General features: G+C 37.4%; 1 protein-coding gene across 1 annotated transcript in view; it reads left to right on the forward strand.

Annotated features, from left to right (window-relative positions):
- Positions 1-330: 330 nt before the first annotated feature.
- SPATA6 (spermatogenesis associated 6) overlaps positions 331-16,029 on the forward strand; it is a gene marked incomplete at both ends in the record, with an annotated part of 34,975 nt that continues 19,276 nt past the window's right edge. The window contains 8 exon segments of the mRNA XM_079535478.1: positions 331-421; positions 424-485; positions 4,191-4,328; positions 5,862-5,910; positions 6,808-6,849; positions 8,149-8,273; positions 12,734-12,814; positions 15,318-15,599. Coding sequence (XP_079391604.1) covers positions 331-421; positions 424-485; positions 4,191-4,328; positions 5,862-5,910; positions 6,808-6,849; positions 8,149-8,273; positions 12,734-12,814; positions 15,318-15,599 — 870 coding nt within the window.

A 16,029-nucleotide genomic window follows, 5' to 3' on the forward strand; every position in this document is an offset into this window, starting at 1 on the left:
GGAAATATGCGAAGGCTTGGACTCCTCCCAGTCTGAGACTGCAGATAGAAGTCACTGTGTTGGTGCAATACATGACAACGGGCACACTGAGACAACTGCTCAGTGAGTCCAGGGGGCCAAAACCGGGAAGTCAGGGAAACCCGAGGACGCACCCAAAATTAACAAGAGGGGAAAAAAAGAGGAAAAAATAAAAAAAAAAAAATATGAAGGGAGGCGCAAGGCCTGCGGGAAGGTGATGAGGAGCGGGGCATTGTGGGAGTGACGTCACTGCGCACCGCCCCCGAAGGCTCCTCCCTCAGCACCCGGGCCCCGTCCACAGGCGTTGTGCGCATGCGCAGAGGAAGGCGGAAGCGTGGCGGTTGCCGTGACAACGGCGTCCGGCCCGCGGCTCGGGATCGGGTCGGAAGCCGTCACCCCCGGCCCGGCCTGGCCGCTCCATGCCGCGAAAGGTGCTGCGCTGCGTCCTGCAGCTGGAGATCCGCTCGGTGAGTGCCCGGGCCGCGACCGTGGAACCGGGCCTGCCCGCTGCAGGAAAGCCACTCTTGTTCCTTCCGGAAGGAGTTTGCATTGATCAGGGTTAAAATCAGGGTTAGAATTGAGTTTGGCATTGCAAATAGGGTCTCACAGTTACCGTAGGTGATGTCAGGGGGGAGAAAAAAAAGAAAAAAGAAGAGAAAAAAAAAAAAAAAAGCAGCCCGCAATTCATCCTTTATATCTTAACGTTAGTCCCTTCACAGCTGCACTGCGGCCAGGCTGTTGTTTAACACAGAGATCCTCTAGTTAAACCAGTGTTATATACACAGTAGGTCTGTGGGTCTGTCTCAGTTCTTATTGCTGTTTTTTCTGTATCTTTCTCATGACCTCTGATTTCTGAATTTTTATTGAGGATTTTCAAGAGTGTTCCTTGACTTCTTGTGCCGGAATCAATAAAATTGTTTAAAGATGTGGATTCCAGCTTATATAGATGAGCATTTTTAATAGCAACCCTTAATTGATGCTCTCATTTTGCTGATGCTGTCCTTTGGCCAGTTCTATATTACCGTAGAACTTTCTTGCTAACTTCCTTCTTTGCATCGTAGGTAGCAATATCTCACGTGGCACCATGTGATGTTATTGATGCCCAGATAAAGCTAGATATCCTTTGCCCAGAGAACATTGAGTTTTGCTTGTCTGATCTTCTTTTTATTAAATACATGCTGCTGGGCTTTTTTCCTTCTCGTATTTGCCTCCATAGACTTTTTATTTCATATTTAATATTCTAGTTGATGAAGTGTAGTTGCTCAGGTCTCTTTTTCTGCCTCAGAACCGCCTCACAGTTGTTATTTTTCAGTCAGGCACTGTTGCCCTTCTTTTCTCAATTTCTGGTTCTTTTTCAACGCTCTGCATGTTTCTGAAGCCTAGTGGAAACCTGTTGACCTGTGTCAGAAATTCTGTCATATTTGATTTTTCTCTTGCTTTAGGATACGTGTTCCAGTTTGGTTTTGTTCCTTTTGACTTAATCTAAGTTCCAAGGCCTTTTCCTATCTGGAATGCATGAGTCCTTTGGTTTATTTCATAGGCAGTCGTCTTCATTTCTGAAAGGCTGCTCTTCTAAAATTGAAAACCTTAGTTTAAGACCATATTTGGTTTACCCTGCCATTAGTTTAAATTGAATAATTCATGATTGCTCAGACCGAGCTTTCACTGTTATTTGTTTTCTGAGACTAATTTTGGTTCCTACCTCTGCTGCTGGCATTTGGATTGCTCATGTAGCAGCAGAATGAAATTCACATTATTCTTCATGTCACCACTACTTGGAGAATTCACAAACGTGGCAGTGAAGTATGTAAAGCTTTAAGCACCAAGATGAATTAATAGCATTGTGGATTACTGTCAGGTAAGAAGACTAAAATGTCATCTCTTTATATTGAGAAGATTATTTTTGTAGCTCTGAGTCCAAAGGGCTATTCTTTATGTAAGCTTGCACTCCACAGGAGTTAATACTGTCCATTGCCCTTCATGCAGTACGCTTTCTGTTTGGTAGCGATGGGCTACTAAAGGGATTTTTTTTGAGGGCCAGCCTTTCTCATTGGTTGTGTATACATGGTATAATTTGAGTATTGAGTGTAGAAGGGGGAAGAGAAAATAAATACTATATCAGGTGTTGGAACAGTAGAATTCTGTTCCTTCCCATGAGGTGAATTCAGTGATTTCATTATGGCAGTTTGTGGTGTCCCAACACTAAGGATGGCACGTTTTCATCCTTCTGGAACTGCGCATGGTAACAGCTGTTTCTCTTCAATAGCCCCCCTGGTTGGTTGTAAGAGCAGTAAATTGTTAGAAAATTGTTATACTTTCACCATTTTTAAAATGGTCCCTCATCCTGCCTGAAAGGTTTGCAATCAGTTAAGGACTTCAGTTTGTCTCTTCAGTGTTCTGCAGCTCTGTGCAGCGTATATTACCTAACACACTTAATGAACTGTGGATATACATGTACATTTGTTTTTTTGGAGGGGGGCTAATTTGAAGTGAACATGTAGACTTGGTGTTCCAGCCTAGACAATGAATTGTGCTTCTACAACATTGTAGATAAGCAGCACACTGCACATGCTGATCTGTACAATCTTACTTCTACAGGCTGACCAGAATACATATCCCCTAACTGTTGCTTGCAGTTTTGCTATACCTGATATGTTCAAATGTTTCTCTTTTCTTCCAGTTGCCTTCTGCAGGGTGCAAAGCCCTGGTTAAGAAGAATCATAAATTTAAAAGGAGAAGTCCCAGCCAAGCTAATAGGAGTTTTAGTGTGTGGTCTGGGGGGAATCCCCCCCCCCCCCCCCCCCCCCCAAGAAATTTCCTTTCTGGATGAAATCTCTCTGTTTTACTCACTCCTCTTAGCACTTGCAGCCACTATCATGAAGCTGTTTAATGATTGGTAGTCTATTTCAGTCAGAATATCCATTATTCTGATATTCCTTTTGCAGTTTTGAAGTCCTAACTTGCATGGAGAGGAAACTTTTTGTTGTTTTCCAGCGTACTTATGAGTAGAAACATTTCAATTTTTTTAAGCTTAGACTGTAACTATAGTTAATCTCTAACACATTGGTTTCTGTTATTTTCTTTCACTTGAGGCTGTTGTTCTGCTGTTTATGTAATTTTGTTTTAGCTTCAGCAAGAATTTCTCAAGTAAAATGTTCATTTGGGAGTAAGGGACTGTAAGCAAAGCACTTATTTCAATTCCTGTCACTGTGCTCCTTTGTCTTTGTACCTTGCAATTGAAAGTCTGAACACTTTCTGCAGCAACCTTATGTTAGAAGAGACAACCTCATATTTATTATACTGCTATAAAAAGTGAGCAGTAGAAATGAAGTGAAAGGTGACAGTTCTCTGGATGGGTAATAGAGTAAAACCATGTGGCTTGGAGAAAATAGCTAACAGTGATTTGTGTACATTGTTGCAGTCGAAACACAGTTAAGAATATCTGATGTTCATCAGAGCTTTAAAAGCATACTAACTTCTTACTCGATGAGTAAGAATTGGCCAGAGGAAGTTGAGAGATTTGTGGCAGTATCTGGAGCCCAGTGAGAGGTCTTTACTGTCTTGAATATGCTCCCGAGTGGCCAAAATTCTCCTATAACAACTTGTGTGATATTCCTCCCATAGGAGCAAAACACTTACTTTTTCTCATTTGCACATTAAAATGTAATGTTAATTCAATTGTGATATTTGCAAATAAACTTTTCTGTTTTGGTGACTGAACGGAGTATGGGAATTGAAGCATATACATCTACCACCTTCATTCACTCATTGTGTAGGCTACATTTGGATTTTTTTTTTTGTATCTTTGCATCATGTAAGCTTCGTTCTAGACATCCATCCTTCTTCTAGAACATGATGTGACCCTTAATTAACTTATAGATGCTCTGTGCATTCATTATACAGTTCTAAGATCATGATACCACTTTCAGGTTTGGTTTAAGACAGTGGAACATGTTCCCACTGTAAGTAAACTTGCTCTTGATTATTTTAAGGTGGTGACAAATCTTCCTTGTCATTCTGTACAAATAGAACTCCTTTAGAAAAGAAATGTTTCCACTCTGACTCTCAGCAATCAACCGTTTCAGCTTTGACCATTTCATTTTTATCCTGAAAACAGCCATTACTACTTTAACTGAAGTTCAGTTTGTTTAATGAATGTGTTCCTCTTACAGATAACTTGCCCTGGAGTGCTGTTGAAAGACAAAGAGGAGCTCTATCTCAGTGTCTCTATACTTGGGCAATACAAAAAAACTCGGTGTGTCCCTGCAGCATTTCCACTTTTCTTTCAAGAAAAACTAGCATTTGAAAAGGTAAGATAACGTCAAATGCTGATACATGGCAAATAAAACATATCCCATACACACAAAAGCTCGTTGCAGAACCCTGATGTGCAAGTAATCACACAGAGGTCAGTGCAATATTATATAGCTCCTGCATTTTTTTGGTACAACAGAGGTGTGCAACTGTATTATCCACACAGTGTCTCAAGAAATACACATGCTGAAGATTACATTTTTTTTTTAGGTGTTTATTCATTCTTTTAGGAACTGTCCTTTTTCAGTATCTATTTTCTTAGCTTGGAAAAAAACTAAATATTATTGTTTTAAAAATGTAACACAAAAACTATGAGATGTGGGAGAGTCAGCTTAATCAGTAGAAAGATGGGATAGCAGCTGAAACCCTGTTGGTGACATCATTTTCCTTTTGAGATCCTTTATTCATGGTTTGTCACCAGAATTCCCAAGTTAGTATTCTGGCCTTTTAATTTATAATTGTTTATCACATATTGAGTCCCTGCTAGCTTCATTATTAGTACCACAGGTACTTCATTATTTGTACCACTGGGGTAATGAAACACAGAATCATATAGATATGATCTGGTTCCTTGACTACCTGTGAATAATAATACTTTGCCCTTTCTAGTTCTTTTCCTTTAAGCATCCCCCTGCACTTTCAAATCTAGACTGAGTAAACATCAGTGATCTTGTTATGTAGGTAATATAAAAACAGTGATAATTTTACCAACCACTGAAGAATGGAAAAAATAAAAAAGAACACGGTATTTAATTAAAGGTAAACATCCCACAGTCTATTTAAGGGGAATGTACTGAATGCTGGTTTTGTTCTAATTTAGGGGAATTCCAGGACACTGGAATTTACTTGCTTAGAAAAAAGCTTAAAGAGAAAGCTGAAGTAGTAACTATTTTCTTACAAATTGCTGTTGAATGGATCTAAGCACTTGTGGTGAACAGTGCTTTGGTATTTTCAATCAGCAAAGTGATTTATACCACTCCACACTTTGTGCAGAATTACAGGGAAGTCCATTATGTGCTTAATATCCATTGGAATGTTTTTGCAGGAATTCCTGCCCAGTTCCTTGCCATCTCTTGCCATGGGATAAAAATAAAAAATAAAAATTGAACAGTACTCTGTGCATGAATAAGTTAAGCTTAAAGTGTAACTAACGTTAAAGAACATATCCTTCATCTATCAGACATCTAATGTATTCTGTAATTTATCTTTCTCTCCTAAAATTTTCTCAGACAATACTTTCTTCTGTGTCTTTGGCTCTTCACAATAGCTCCTAATTTAAATTAGGGCAGGTAATCCTAAAATGGCTAGAAAGCAACCGACAAGAACTGCTAGCTTTCAGTGAATATGATCGTGTGTCAAATGATAATTCCAGCTTCCTTTCTTTTTTTCCAAGAGGGATAGAACTCTTGACAACCATCTGAAGCAAGGAAGAATATTGGTTTTTAGGTTTTTTTTCCTTCTTCCCTCAGAGATATGAGATGACTTTGTCTATACCATTATTTTTTAAAAAATATTTGTTTACTTTCCAGACATTTGCTAATATAGTTGATCCTGGAGACCTTGTGGAGTTGCTAGAAGGTAGGTTCTGCTTTTTATGCATATTGTGTTGTATGCATTAATGTTATATGCATATAGGCTTTAAAGATGTTTTGGAGATTTCAATAATGTTACAATTATTTTTTTTCAGGAGCCTGTCCTCTGAAAAGTTAGTGGATAACAAATGTGCATTACATACTAAATAAGTTAGGACCATAGCACTAGTGACTTTAGCATAGGTTTGTTATCAGTACAGGCATAAGTTTCTTGCTGTCTTTGGGATAGTACCAACTTCTCCAAAATGCTGTTAACTAAGAAAATGCCTCTAGAATGTATGCTGTATGCTTTAGAATGCAATACGTCCTAATTAGCAGGACATCCAACTGCTTATCCAGAGAGAGAATAGTTTCCTCTGTCTGACTGCTTATTTGATTAATTTCAAGTGAAACTTCTTAATTTCACACAAAACGTCTGTATGTGTGGATGTACATAGTTAAGAAAATGATATATGCCTACAGTAAGCAGTCTTACCACATCTGGAGCACAATGACTTTTAGTGAGACAGCACCAGCCCTGCGTGCGAACTGCAAGAGCATGCTCCCTAATGCAGGGAGGTATCTGGAAAAGTGGTTAAGCTTGCATAATCTTCTTTACAAGATATTTCCAAAGACAAACTTATAAACAGCTAGAACTTAACAAATTCTTAGTGAAAGGGTTGCTTTTTGTATATTGCTAATGCCACTGTGTTCATCTGTAGTTGTTTTTTTCCCCAGGATTAGGCAAGTTTTTTATTTGCCCTTATTGTTGGTGTCACTGTGTACAGCACTATCAATCAGCGGGCATTTATTTCTTTAAGTAACATCTCATTTCATCAACATTTCATTAAGTAACATCATTTTAGTTTTTTTAACTTACAAAGAAACTTTTCTTCCTTTCTAGTTGACACAGCAGTACTTGAACTAATACAGCTCGTTCCTCCAGGTATTGTATCAATCTCTTCATAAATTATGCAGTTTAATAGGTGAATTTCCATGAGGACATTGCCCATTAAAGCACAATCACTTTTTCCAACACAAAAACAAAACAGGAAGCATTTCAACAAATAGTTCTCTGAATATAAAATGTTAATAGATCAGGAGGATCTCATTCTTGAAATAGAATAGCAACTGAATATCAAAACTTACTATGTCAGAAAGTGATAAGATTTAAAAAAAATAAAAAATAATAATAAAAAAACCCTGAAATCATCCAGCACATCATTTAGTAACTGCATCACAATTCACTTGCAGAGTGTCTGTCTGTGAAATTCAGAGTGTATCATCTTGTTCTCAGAATGGCACTTCTTTTTTTTTTTTTTTCCCTTCTGTTTTAATGGTGACCACTGGGAAAACTCTTATCTTCACTATAAGTATTACAGATCGCTTGGGATAGGTGACAATAATAAATAGCAATTTGTCATACTTTTGTTATTGGTTTGTGTGATTATAAAAATCTATTTTAATGAAATTCAAGTGTTCCCATGAATAATGTAAGTCTGTACTTTATTGGAAATAAAGTCGAGTTTGAAAGAGAACTCGTTTGGAAACTAGTATTCAAAGCACTCTCTGTTGCTCGCCTTTAGTTGTTTCAAAGAAACAATTGCTTCCCTCGAGTGATTCACTGGACTTATTTATCCAAGAAAATGTACTGGGTGTGGACTTTTATTTTGGGGGGGGGAGGGGGGGGGAGGGCGGGGAAGATTCTGACTTCAGTAATTTCAGGACTCAGAGGTACCTGTGGTACATCCCAGTGGAAGCTGACAAAATAACTGTAATAGCACAACTTAAACTTTTTTTTTAATAGAAACATGCTTTCATGGGTTACCCCTAAAGAAAATATTTTAAAAGAAAGTAGCAGACCACAATACTTGAAGAATCGTACTAATTTTGATGTTGCTTGCATTTCTTCCTGATAACAATTTGCTATTTAAGAAGCATCTATGTTCTGTGTTATAAGACAGTTTTTCATGATGTATTGGCTAAAAACTGCTGGTTTCTTCTGTGTCATGGGAAGTAAAGAAGGAGGAAGCTATGGAAGGGATTACCTTGAGGAAATTCCTGTGGCTCCTAATGAAGATTGCCTTAGCTATTCTCTGCATACTTCTTAAATAAGCAAACCATGCTTTTAGGCCAGTGTCTGAATATTTCTGCTGCTTGATGATGTTATTCCCTACCGTGATACGAGTTATAGAGCCTTGCTGCTAATTCAAATTCCTAATTACGGTGTGTGTTTTCTTTTTAGTTGGAGAAATTCTTGCTACTTATGAAGAAAATACAAGAGATTTCCTGTTCCCTGACCCTAAGCTTACCTGTCGGCAGCACGGTGCAGATCGTGAGATTTTAATGAAGAGATCTTCTTATTTTACTGTGAGTGAATGTCTTTGGGTTTGTGTTTATGGTGTAATGTGTTTCAGTGAACACATCAATGAAGTAGTTCATTTTGAACTACTTCAAAAGGAAAAGTGATTTCTTCTGACAGATTTTGCCAGTTCAGGTGTTGAATGTACAAATTCACAGTTGCACCTTCAGTGAAGGTATTTGTGTGTTTGGTTGTTTTTTTTTTTTGAAAATGCTTCATTAAAGTGTTTAATGTGAAGTAGTTAATTTCCATGCCATGTGGTTTGCATGTGATTCTATGACGTCTCTATTTCAATTTAATCCATGATGCAGATGGTAGTTCAAGAGGGAGATTTCATAGAACCATAAAATCATCAAGGTTGGAAAAGGCCTAAAAGATCATCCAGTCCAACCGTTGATTTCTTTTTTTATTTGATTTTGTATCAAATTCACAATTCTTAACAAAAAAACCATGTAATAACCCACCTCTCTAATTTCCCTTTTTAGCGTTTTGTTTTCATTTATTGTAGTGCTCAAGACTGACAGTCACTACAGATGTATGCAATTCTATGGCATCTGTTCTGTGGGCCTCTCTGAGGTCCAAAGTCACCACCAAAAACAGTGACTGAAATTCAGCTTAGTGCTATGTGATTGCTTTTCAGTTACAAAGCTTGTTCTTCAAGATCTGTTCAGCCTATTCGTGCTCTCTTAATAACTGCCTTTTCTACAATTTTATAAAAACTATGATAAATGACAACTAATTGGCAGAATAAGTGCAATGGATTAATGTTAATTTTTTGGAGATATGGGCTCGAGTACACATTGAGTAGAAATGAATTCATCTCGCTACCCTATCAGAGAGTTTAGGACTGTTGGATCTTCGATGTCAGTGGAATACCTCAGAAAGGCACTTTAAGGATGTTGCTATTGGCATAGGGAATGTGTTTTGGAATTTAAGTTGTACTAATGGAGTGACAGAACGTTTGAATTAGGACTCAGTTGCCCTATCTGTTGTGATTGGATTAAAAAACACTTTGGGGTGGGTGGAAGGCTGATTAAAGGTCACTGGTATCGTTTAGCTGGTATAATCTTTCCCCTGCAAGGGCAACCTGGAAATTGCCCTGTCACTTGCAATTAGAAGTGCTAATTTGGTGTCTAATGCTGTGCTACATTTCAGTGAATTAAAGCTGTGATTTTGTGATACAAAGTGTACTGTTCTGCAGCAGCTTAAACTGTCCCTAAACTGTAAAGAAAAAGACATTTTTTGTCATGGCATCTCTTTGATATATCAAACTTGTCCTATGAATATTTTCAGTGGCTAAAGGGAGGGAGGGAGCCATAACAGCCTCCATTTATAAGGCTTTTAAGTTGCTGTAGTTTTGTATCCAGCCTTCAGTTACAGTACTGCATCCTAGCATCCTGCTGTTCGTTCCTTTCCCATCACTTCATCATTTTCTCTGAGTGCAACCACACTATGCACTAGATCAGGAAACTAAGTGTTTAAAAATACGTTCATCAGCAAAACCATGCTACAAAAACAACCTTAAATACAGAGTTCTCAATACAGCCACAAATACAGTTGTTCTGGCATTGTGAATCACTGAGGGAAATACGTAGAGAAGTTTGTGCATTGTTTTTGTTTGCTGGATTAAGTTATTTAATAGAAAAAAAATTATTCTCTAGCAAAATAAGGTGTCATAGGTTGTGAGCTGTGAGCAGATGGGCTCAGAGTCATTTGAATGTGTAACTGAATGATGACACTGTGGTAGCTTTTAAATGTTGACTGATGATAGACAGAAATGTCCTTCCTTGTCCTCAGGAGCAGTGTAAATGAAATACATCTCTGCCCTGAAATGAGGGCTGCAGAAGCATCAGTTATACTCTATTGCATCTCCATCACAGAAAATCAGAACAGCTCCAAGAAAGGATTTTGGCATACTGACCCCATTTTCAGGAGTACTAACGAAGCTGTGTTTGAAGCAATTGGAGGAAGTCTCTCAAATAGCTACTTGTGGCTCCTCTCTTTGGTTGCAAAATGGGATTGCAATGAGAGGATTTGTATCTCCAGAAGTTGTGAAGTCTCCAATGCCTCCATCTTCTGGTGTTCCCTAAGCTCTACTGGCAAGTGTCTCCTGTCAGCACCAAGCACTGAGTGTAAACACTAAACAAAAGGCCAAGTGTTAAACAACGTCCTGTGGACAAAAATCACTCACGTTATTCGTGTTCTATTCAAGCTGAGTTATTCCTATACAGAAAGTTATTTATGGTTAGCTGAGATGTTGAGTATTTTAGACTGACAGCTGTGCTTCTCTGGCACTTCGATTCCTAATAACTGTCTTTTAATAAAAAAGTAAAAGTAACAACAGCGAGGTTACAGTTGTGGAGTTCAGATAGGCAGTGACAAGCAGTGTCTGATGAACACTGCTAATCTGCCAGTTGGAAGGAATCCCAAGTTGAGAGGATCAGGACTCCTCCAGAAATCTGGCACTTGGCTGATAATGTCTCTGGCTAAATGTCTTCTGAAGCTTACAGACACAATATGCGTACCAGATATGCCTCAAGTTATCTCTCCTGGTCCAGTGCTGCCCAGCTGAGGCTTTTGCTGGCTCTTCTGTGTTTCTCTGCAGCCCTTGTCTTTCAGAATATGTTTAAACCTCAACTGGTGGTGACTTCTGACAGACATTCTTATCTCCACTCCCCACCTTCATACACTATTTGCTACTTTACTTAAAACATATTCTTTTCAGTTTTGTTCATTAGCATACCAACAGAAGATGTTCTGTTATGTACATATGCTTTTTAAGCTTTGATATATTCTCATGCTTCTTCAAAGCACATATTAGATTTGGTTTTTTTAACTTGGTTTCCAGTGAATATGAACTACCTTAACAGTTTTCCTATGAAGAAGGTGATAGTATATCCATGTAGTATCTGGTCAATGACTGCTACAAGAGTACTAACAAGTCTTCCACTGACACCGGTAACACAGTGGCAGGAAAATAGACCCACAAAACTTTCTAACTGGATTTTCATTTATAGAAAGTGTTTAGAGCTATAGAATAGTCTTTACATAATGCTATATAGAATATATAGCATTATATACAAATAAAAAAGGGAAAACTCCTTTTTTCTGTTGATCTATAAGTTACTCATGATATACCCACTCCTGTGTATGCAAGTGGCTGACCTGTATGTGCTTTCCATGAACCGTTTATCTGAAGAACTGTGGTCTTACATGATTTTTATCTGTAGGCATGTAACAACTCTGTTTTCGTTCTCTGTAAGAGCTCTGCTTTTTATAGACTTGCTAATTCTGGTGCGTCCTTTTTTAAATTGTTGATAGCACTTGACAATTCATTAGTAATAAAACCGAGTTGATTAAAGATGGTCAGCTCGAAAATCTTTTTATATGCCATAACTTGACTTGATTGAATGCCAGACTCTTACTAATTGCTTAACTGAGCTTTCTTGGCATTTTTGTCATTTCATTTTCATAATCTAACCTGGGGCTGGATCGTACGGCCTTGTGGGAAATGAGTGTGTGTTTAGGCAGGTGGTAGGGAAATCCTTTGGTTCAGCAGTAACCTTCACTCATGAAGTTCCTGCTAATTCTCAGCTGTGGGGCAGGATCACAAAATGATGAGCTCCTTTTTGGTTCACAGTAATTTTGTGTTCAGTTGTACAAACGCCTTTGCATACAGATGCCTGGGGCTGTACAGCAAGCTCTCTGTGTTGAAAGGAGAGTAGGAAGTTCTAGGGACACTTGAATCCCTATTTGCTTCTATAGAGCTGTGGTAGATGCTCTTAGATTATTCTCACTTGTCTGTGGTTTGTCTCAGAGATGCAGGGGCCTGCCACTTCGTTATTAAACATGGACCAGCTGAATTCCACTGCCTCCAGATCAGCCAAACTGGGCCTGGCTCTTGCCAGCCATGTGCTTAAGAGGTCATTGAAAAGAAACAGATTATAGGAGACAATCCACGGGAATCAGATGTTGCTCTGGGAGTTACAGAACAAAGGGGACTCCTGATGACACTGTTACAAGTGAATAGTTATTTGCAGTGTAATTGGATTTTCAAAATATTCTTACAAAAAGGTGACACAATTGAGACTATAAATAAATTTCTGAAGTTAGCATTATTGGAACTTCCATATCGTGACTGGAATTTTTATTGATGCTGTACAGCATGGCATGAAAAATCTTTAAAATTGCTTTTGACTAAGAAATGTATTGAAATGAAAGTCAGACCTTAATTGTTGTACGAAAGCAATATAATCATCTGTAATTGAATTGTCAGAAATGCAAATGTTAGCATCTTGACATTTACCATTGCTGCTCTGTCTTTTCTAATTATCTTTATTAAAGGCTGAAATTAACAAAGGAAATGGCTGGAAATTAGGGATGGTTTGTTACATTAGGTGACATTTACTTCTTTGATACCCTTTATCTTGAGTTGGGGCTTGATGTTCAATTATTGTCTCTCTTCTAGGGAATTGCACCAAAATTGAGATTTTCTACGACCTCCCTTATTACTGAAAGTCTGTTAAGCTCAGGAAGGAGTCACGTACAGGTTAGCATAATTTAATTGTTTGCAATTTAATTTCTAGATTTAATATTGATACGCTTTGTTTCAATTTTTTGCATATGCTGCTCACTTCAAACTTTCCTCATTCTTTTGTTGTGGTTAAAGCAGTTGTCACGGGTGCTTGACAACTCGATTAAGTTTTTAATCGAGTATGAGTAAAGAGTGGGTCTGGTGCATGACAGTAAATGCTGAGAGTTCCTTGAATCTGAAACAATTATCACCTGCTATTTTCTGTGATCAGCAGAAGTGTTAATCCCTGGTGTATTGTAGTGGGAAGGTTCACTGTTTGGTACTGGCACTTAGAATTAAGGCGGGACGATGAAACTTAGTGAAGTCAGAGAAAGTCAAAAACAAACCAATTAATTGTTTTCCATAGCGATGTCAGTAGCAATCAAAACGAAGATTTCTGTTGCAAAACCTATCACTAATGTTAATCTGGAAACACTGCTTCTTCGGTGAGTAAAGTTAAAGAAGTAGTAGCTGAAAAGAGTGGGGAGAAATACCCTCTCTGATGCATTAGTTCAGTTTGTATCACTTTTCTCTGATCTCATTGGTTTGAATTTCAACTTTAACAGAAGAAGACTACATGTTTTCCTGGCTTAAACTAGTTGTAAAATTAAATCCTCATTGTAGTCCATGAAAATTTAATGGAAATTTTGTAACATATTAAATACTTTTAAGGTCATTCTTTAGTTTCAAATCAAGCTGCTTTTACTGAAGTCCACTTCAATGAGTTCATTTTTTTCTATCAACACTAATTTTCTTTTTTTTTTTTTTATAAAGAAATTCTTCAAGTGTCTCAGTAATATATTTTGCTAAAATTGAATTTTCTCAGTGAATTAATGAACAATACCATGAATGGATCAAAGTCACCTCGTCCTTTTTTGCACACATACCTTCTTAACAATTCCATTTGAGTGATGCTGCACCATTTGCAATAAACCAGAGAAGGAGGAGCATGTAAGAGTAACTTTGTGTGACAGTCTGTCCCAGGAAGCTATGACTTAGATTCTTTGTTGTTTGGGACAGTTTCACACTGTGGCTCACTACCAGCTGCATAAGTGCAAGTACAGGCGAAAGAAAGCAATGTGAACTGTGTTTGTGATGCCAGATTCACGCTATGCTAGTACAAAACACTCAACCTCATCTTGTTTTCATTGTTATATATGGAAGGGAAGACACAAAGGTAAGCTGGGCATTTTTTTCCTAGGTTCTCCTGAAGTAAAATAATGCATGCAACATTCATATTTAAGAATAATGTCAACTTCCTTAAGCTTGAAAAGCAATTTCTAATTGGAAAACAAAAATCTTGCCATACTTTTATTTTTGAGCTTCTGTAACATGGGAATTTGGGCAAAATTTGGCTTAAAAGCCTGATTATCCATATGCCACTGACTTTAGTAGTCTGATAAGAATTGTATAATCTAGAATTTCTTGACCTATAATGCTTCCAGAGTAATTAAATGTACATTTAATGCCTAGAATTGCAAAGGAATGATAACGTATTTCAAATAAAACTTCATTGTTGGAGTGAGTTTTGCAGTCTTTTGAAGTGGTCACTGCAAATTTGATAATTATTTGGAATAGGAGCTAATCTGAATTGTTAAGTAGGCTTTCCAGTGGAAAACAAGCAAGCAAAATACTCATGTACTGTACTGTGCACAGGGAGCTGGTGAGGGTGATTGTTTCCCAACTTTCCTCCATTCTGTTAAATGTGAGTATTTTAAAAGCAGCATCAACTCGGAGATAAACTTCTAAAGCAGTGTTAGAAAATGGTGTGATTTTTGTAAATTTTGGCTGAAAAAATACACACTTTGGATGTAAACTGGCAGCAAATACGAATAAACAGCTATTTCTCTTCTTCTGCAAAAGCATTCACCTGATTCAAGATAATCTTGGGAAGATGGTCTTTTTTTTTTTTTTTTTTTTTGCTGTTGTTTGTTATTATACAAAACATTCTTGATTAAGACACACTATTCAAGTAGTAAATTGACTGTGTTCAAAGAAAATATAGATTTCAGAGTACAATTACACTTCTTGTGACTTTTAGGCAACTTTAAATGATCTGAATGGAGAAGAATTTTAAGATATGTATTTTAGAAGTTTTAAACAGATGAAAAATCTGCACAATTTTGTATGTCCAATGCTGATAAAGCTTATGTTAAATGAACTTGATAGAAACCCCAATTTGGTTTTTTTTTTGCAGTCTCAGTTTGCTAAAGGAATGAGCAAACTAATTGAGTGAAGTATTAGACACTTAACTTCTAACAGGTGGTAATGTGTGTTTTAACCTCCTTTTAGATTCTGACAAAATGGTAAATACATTGTTGCTTTTTAAATTGCTATCTGATTATAGTCTTCTGAGAGGAATTTCAGCTGACACATAGCATCAATTTCTGTTAAAATTATTAGTTCCCTGTTTCTGTTACTGTCAGTGGTCTTTGTTCTGCATGCTGTCAAAGCAGATAATTTCTCTTTTTCACTTTAGGATGATTTGAATTGGGTACATCACTCAACTCCAAATGGAAAACTGCAAACAAAGTTACCAAAGAAAAACATGCTTTCACCTGAGAAAAGCAGGCACAGTGTAGCAAGAAAGAACTATGAGCAGCCAACCATAGCTTCCAAGTCACGTTCTCCATCTCCATACACAAAAAGACGAATGTGTGAGCTGTCAGAAGAAGCCAGGCAACGACTGGCCCACTTAAACCTTGGTCCTTACAAATTCAGAAGAGAAACTGATAAACCTCCATTTGTAGTTAGACGGGTTTGTATTCTCCACAAAGTGCTTCTAGTTTAGTCTGAGATCAAACATTGTTCTTCCACTGAATACTGTTCCAAAAATTCATTCATCTGTTAGTTTAGATGAATAATTTCTCTCCTTTCCAGTCTGTCACATAGTTATTTAAATATAAAAGAATTTTATTTTAGTTAATGTTATCTGTTAGTAATAGACAAAGATCAAATTCTTTCATGAATATCTTGGTTAAATTCTCTGAGGCCCCATTTCTTTTTTTCCAGCACGGTAGACAGTATAATAGCTGTATAAATTCAACTTGGAAGTAATTGATATTAGTATTAAAAAATCCTGAATAAGACTTTAAAGAAGAGGTGTCTAGTCACATTAAGAACACACACACTGCCTCTTTCAACTTTGTTAGCATTCTCTGATCTTTGAAACACTTGCTTTACTCAAAGCT

Source organism: Tetrao urogallus (genome assembly GCF_951394365.1).
Source record: "Tetrao urogallus genome assembly, chromosome: 5".
In the NCBI taxonomy this organism is placed as follows: Eukaryota; Metazoa; Chordata; class Aves; order Galliformes; family Phasianidae; genus Tetrao; species Tetrao urogallus.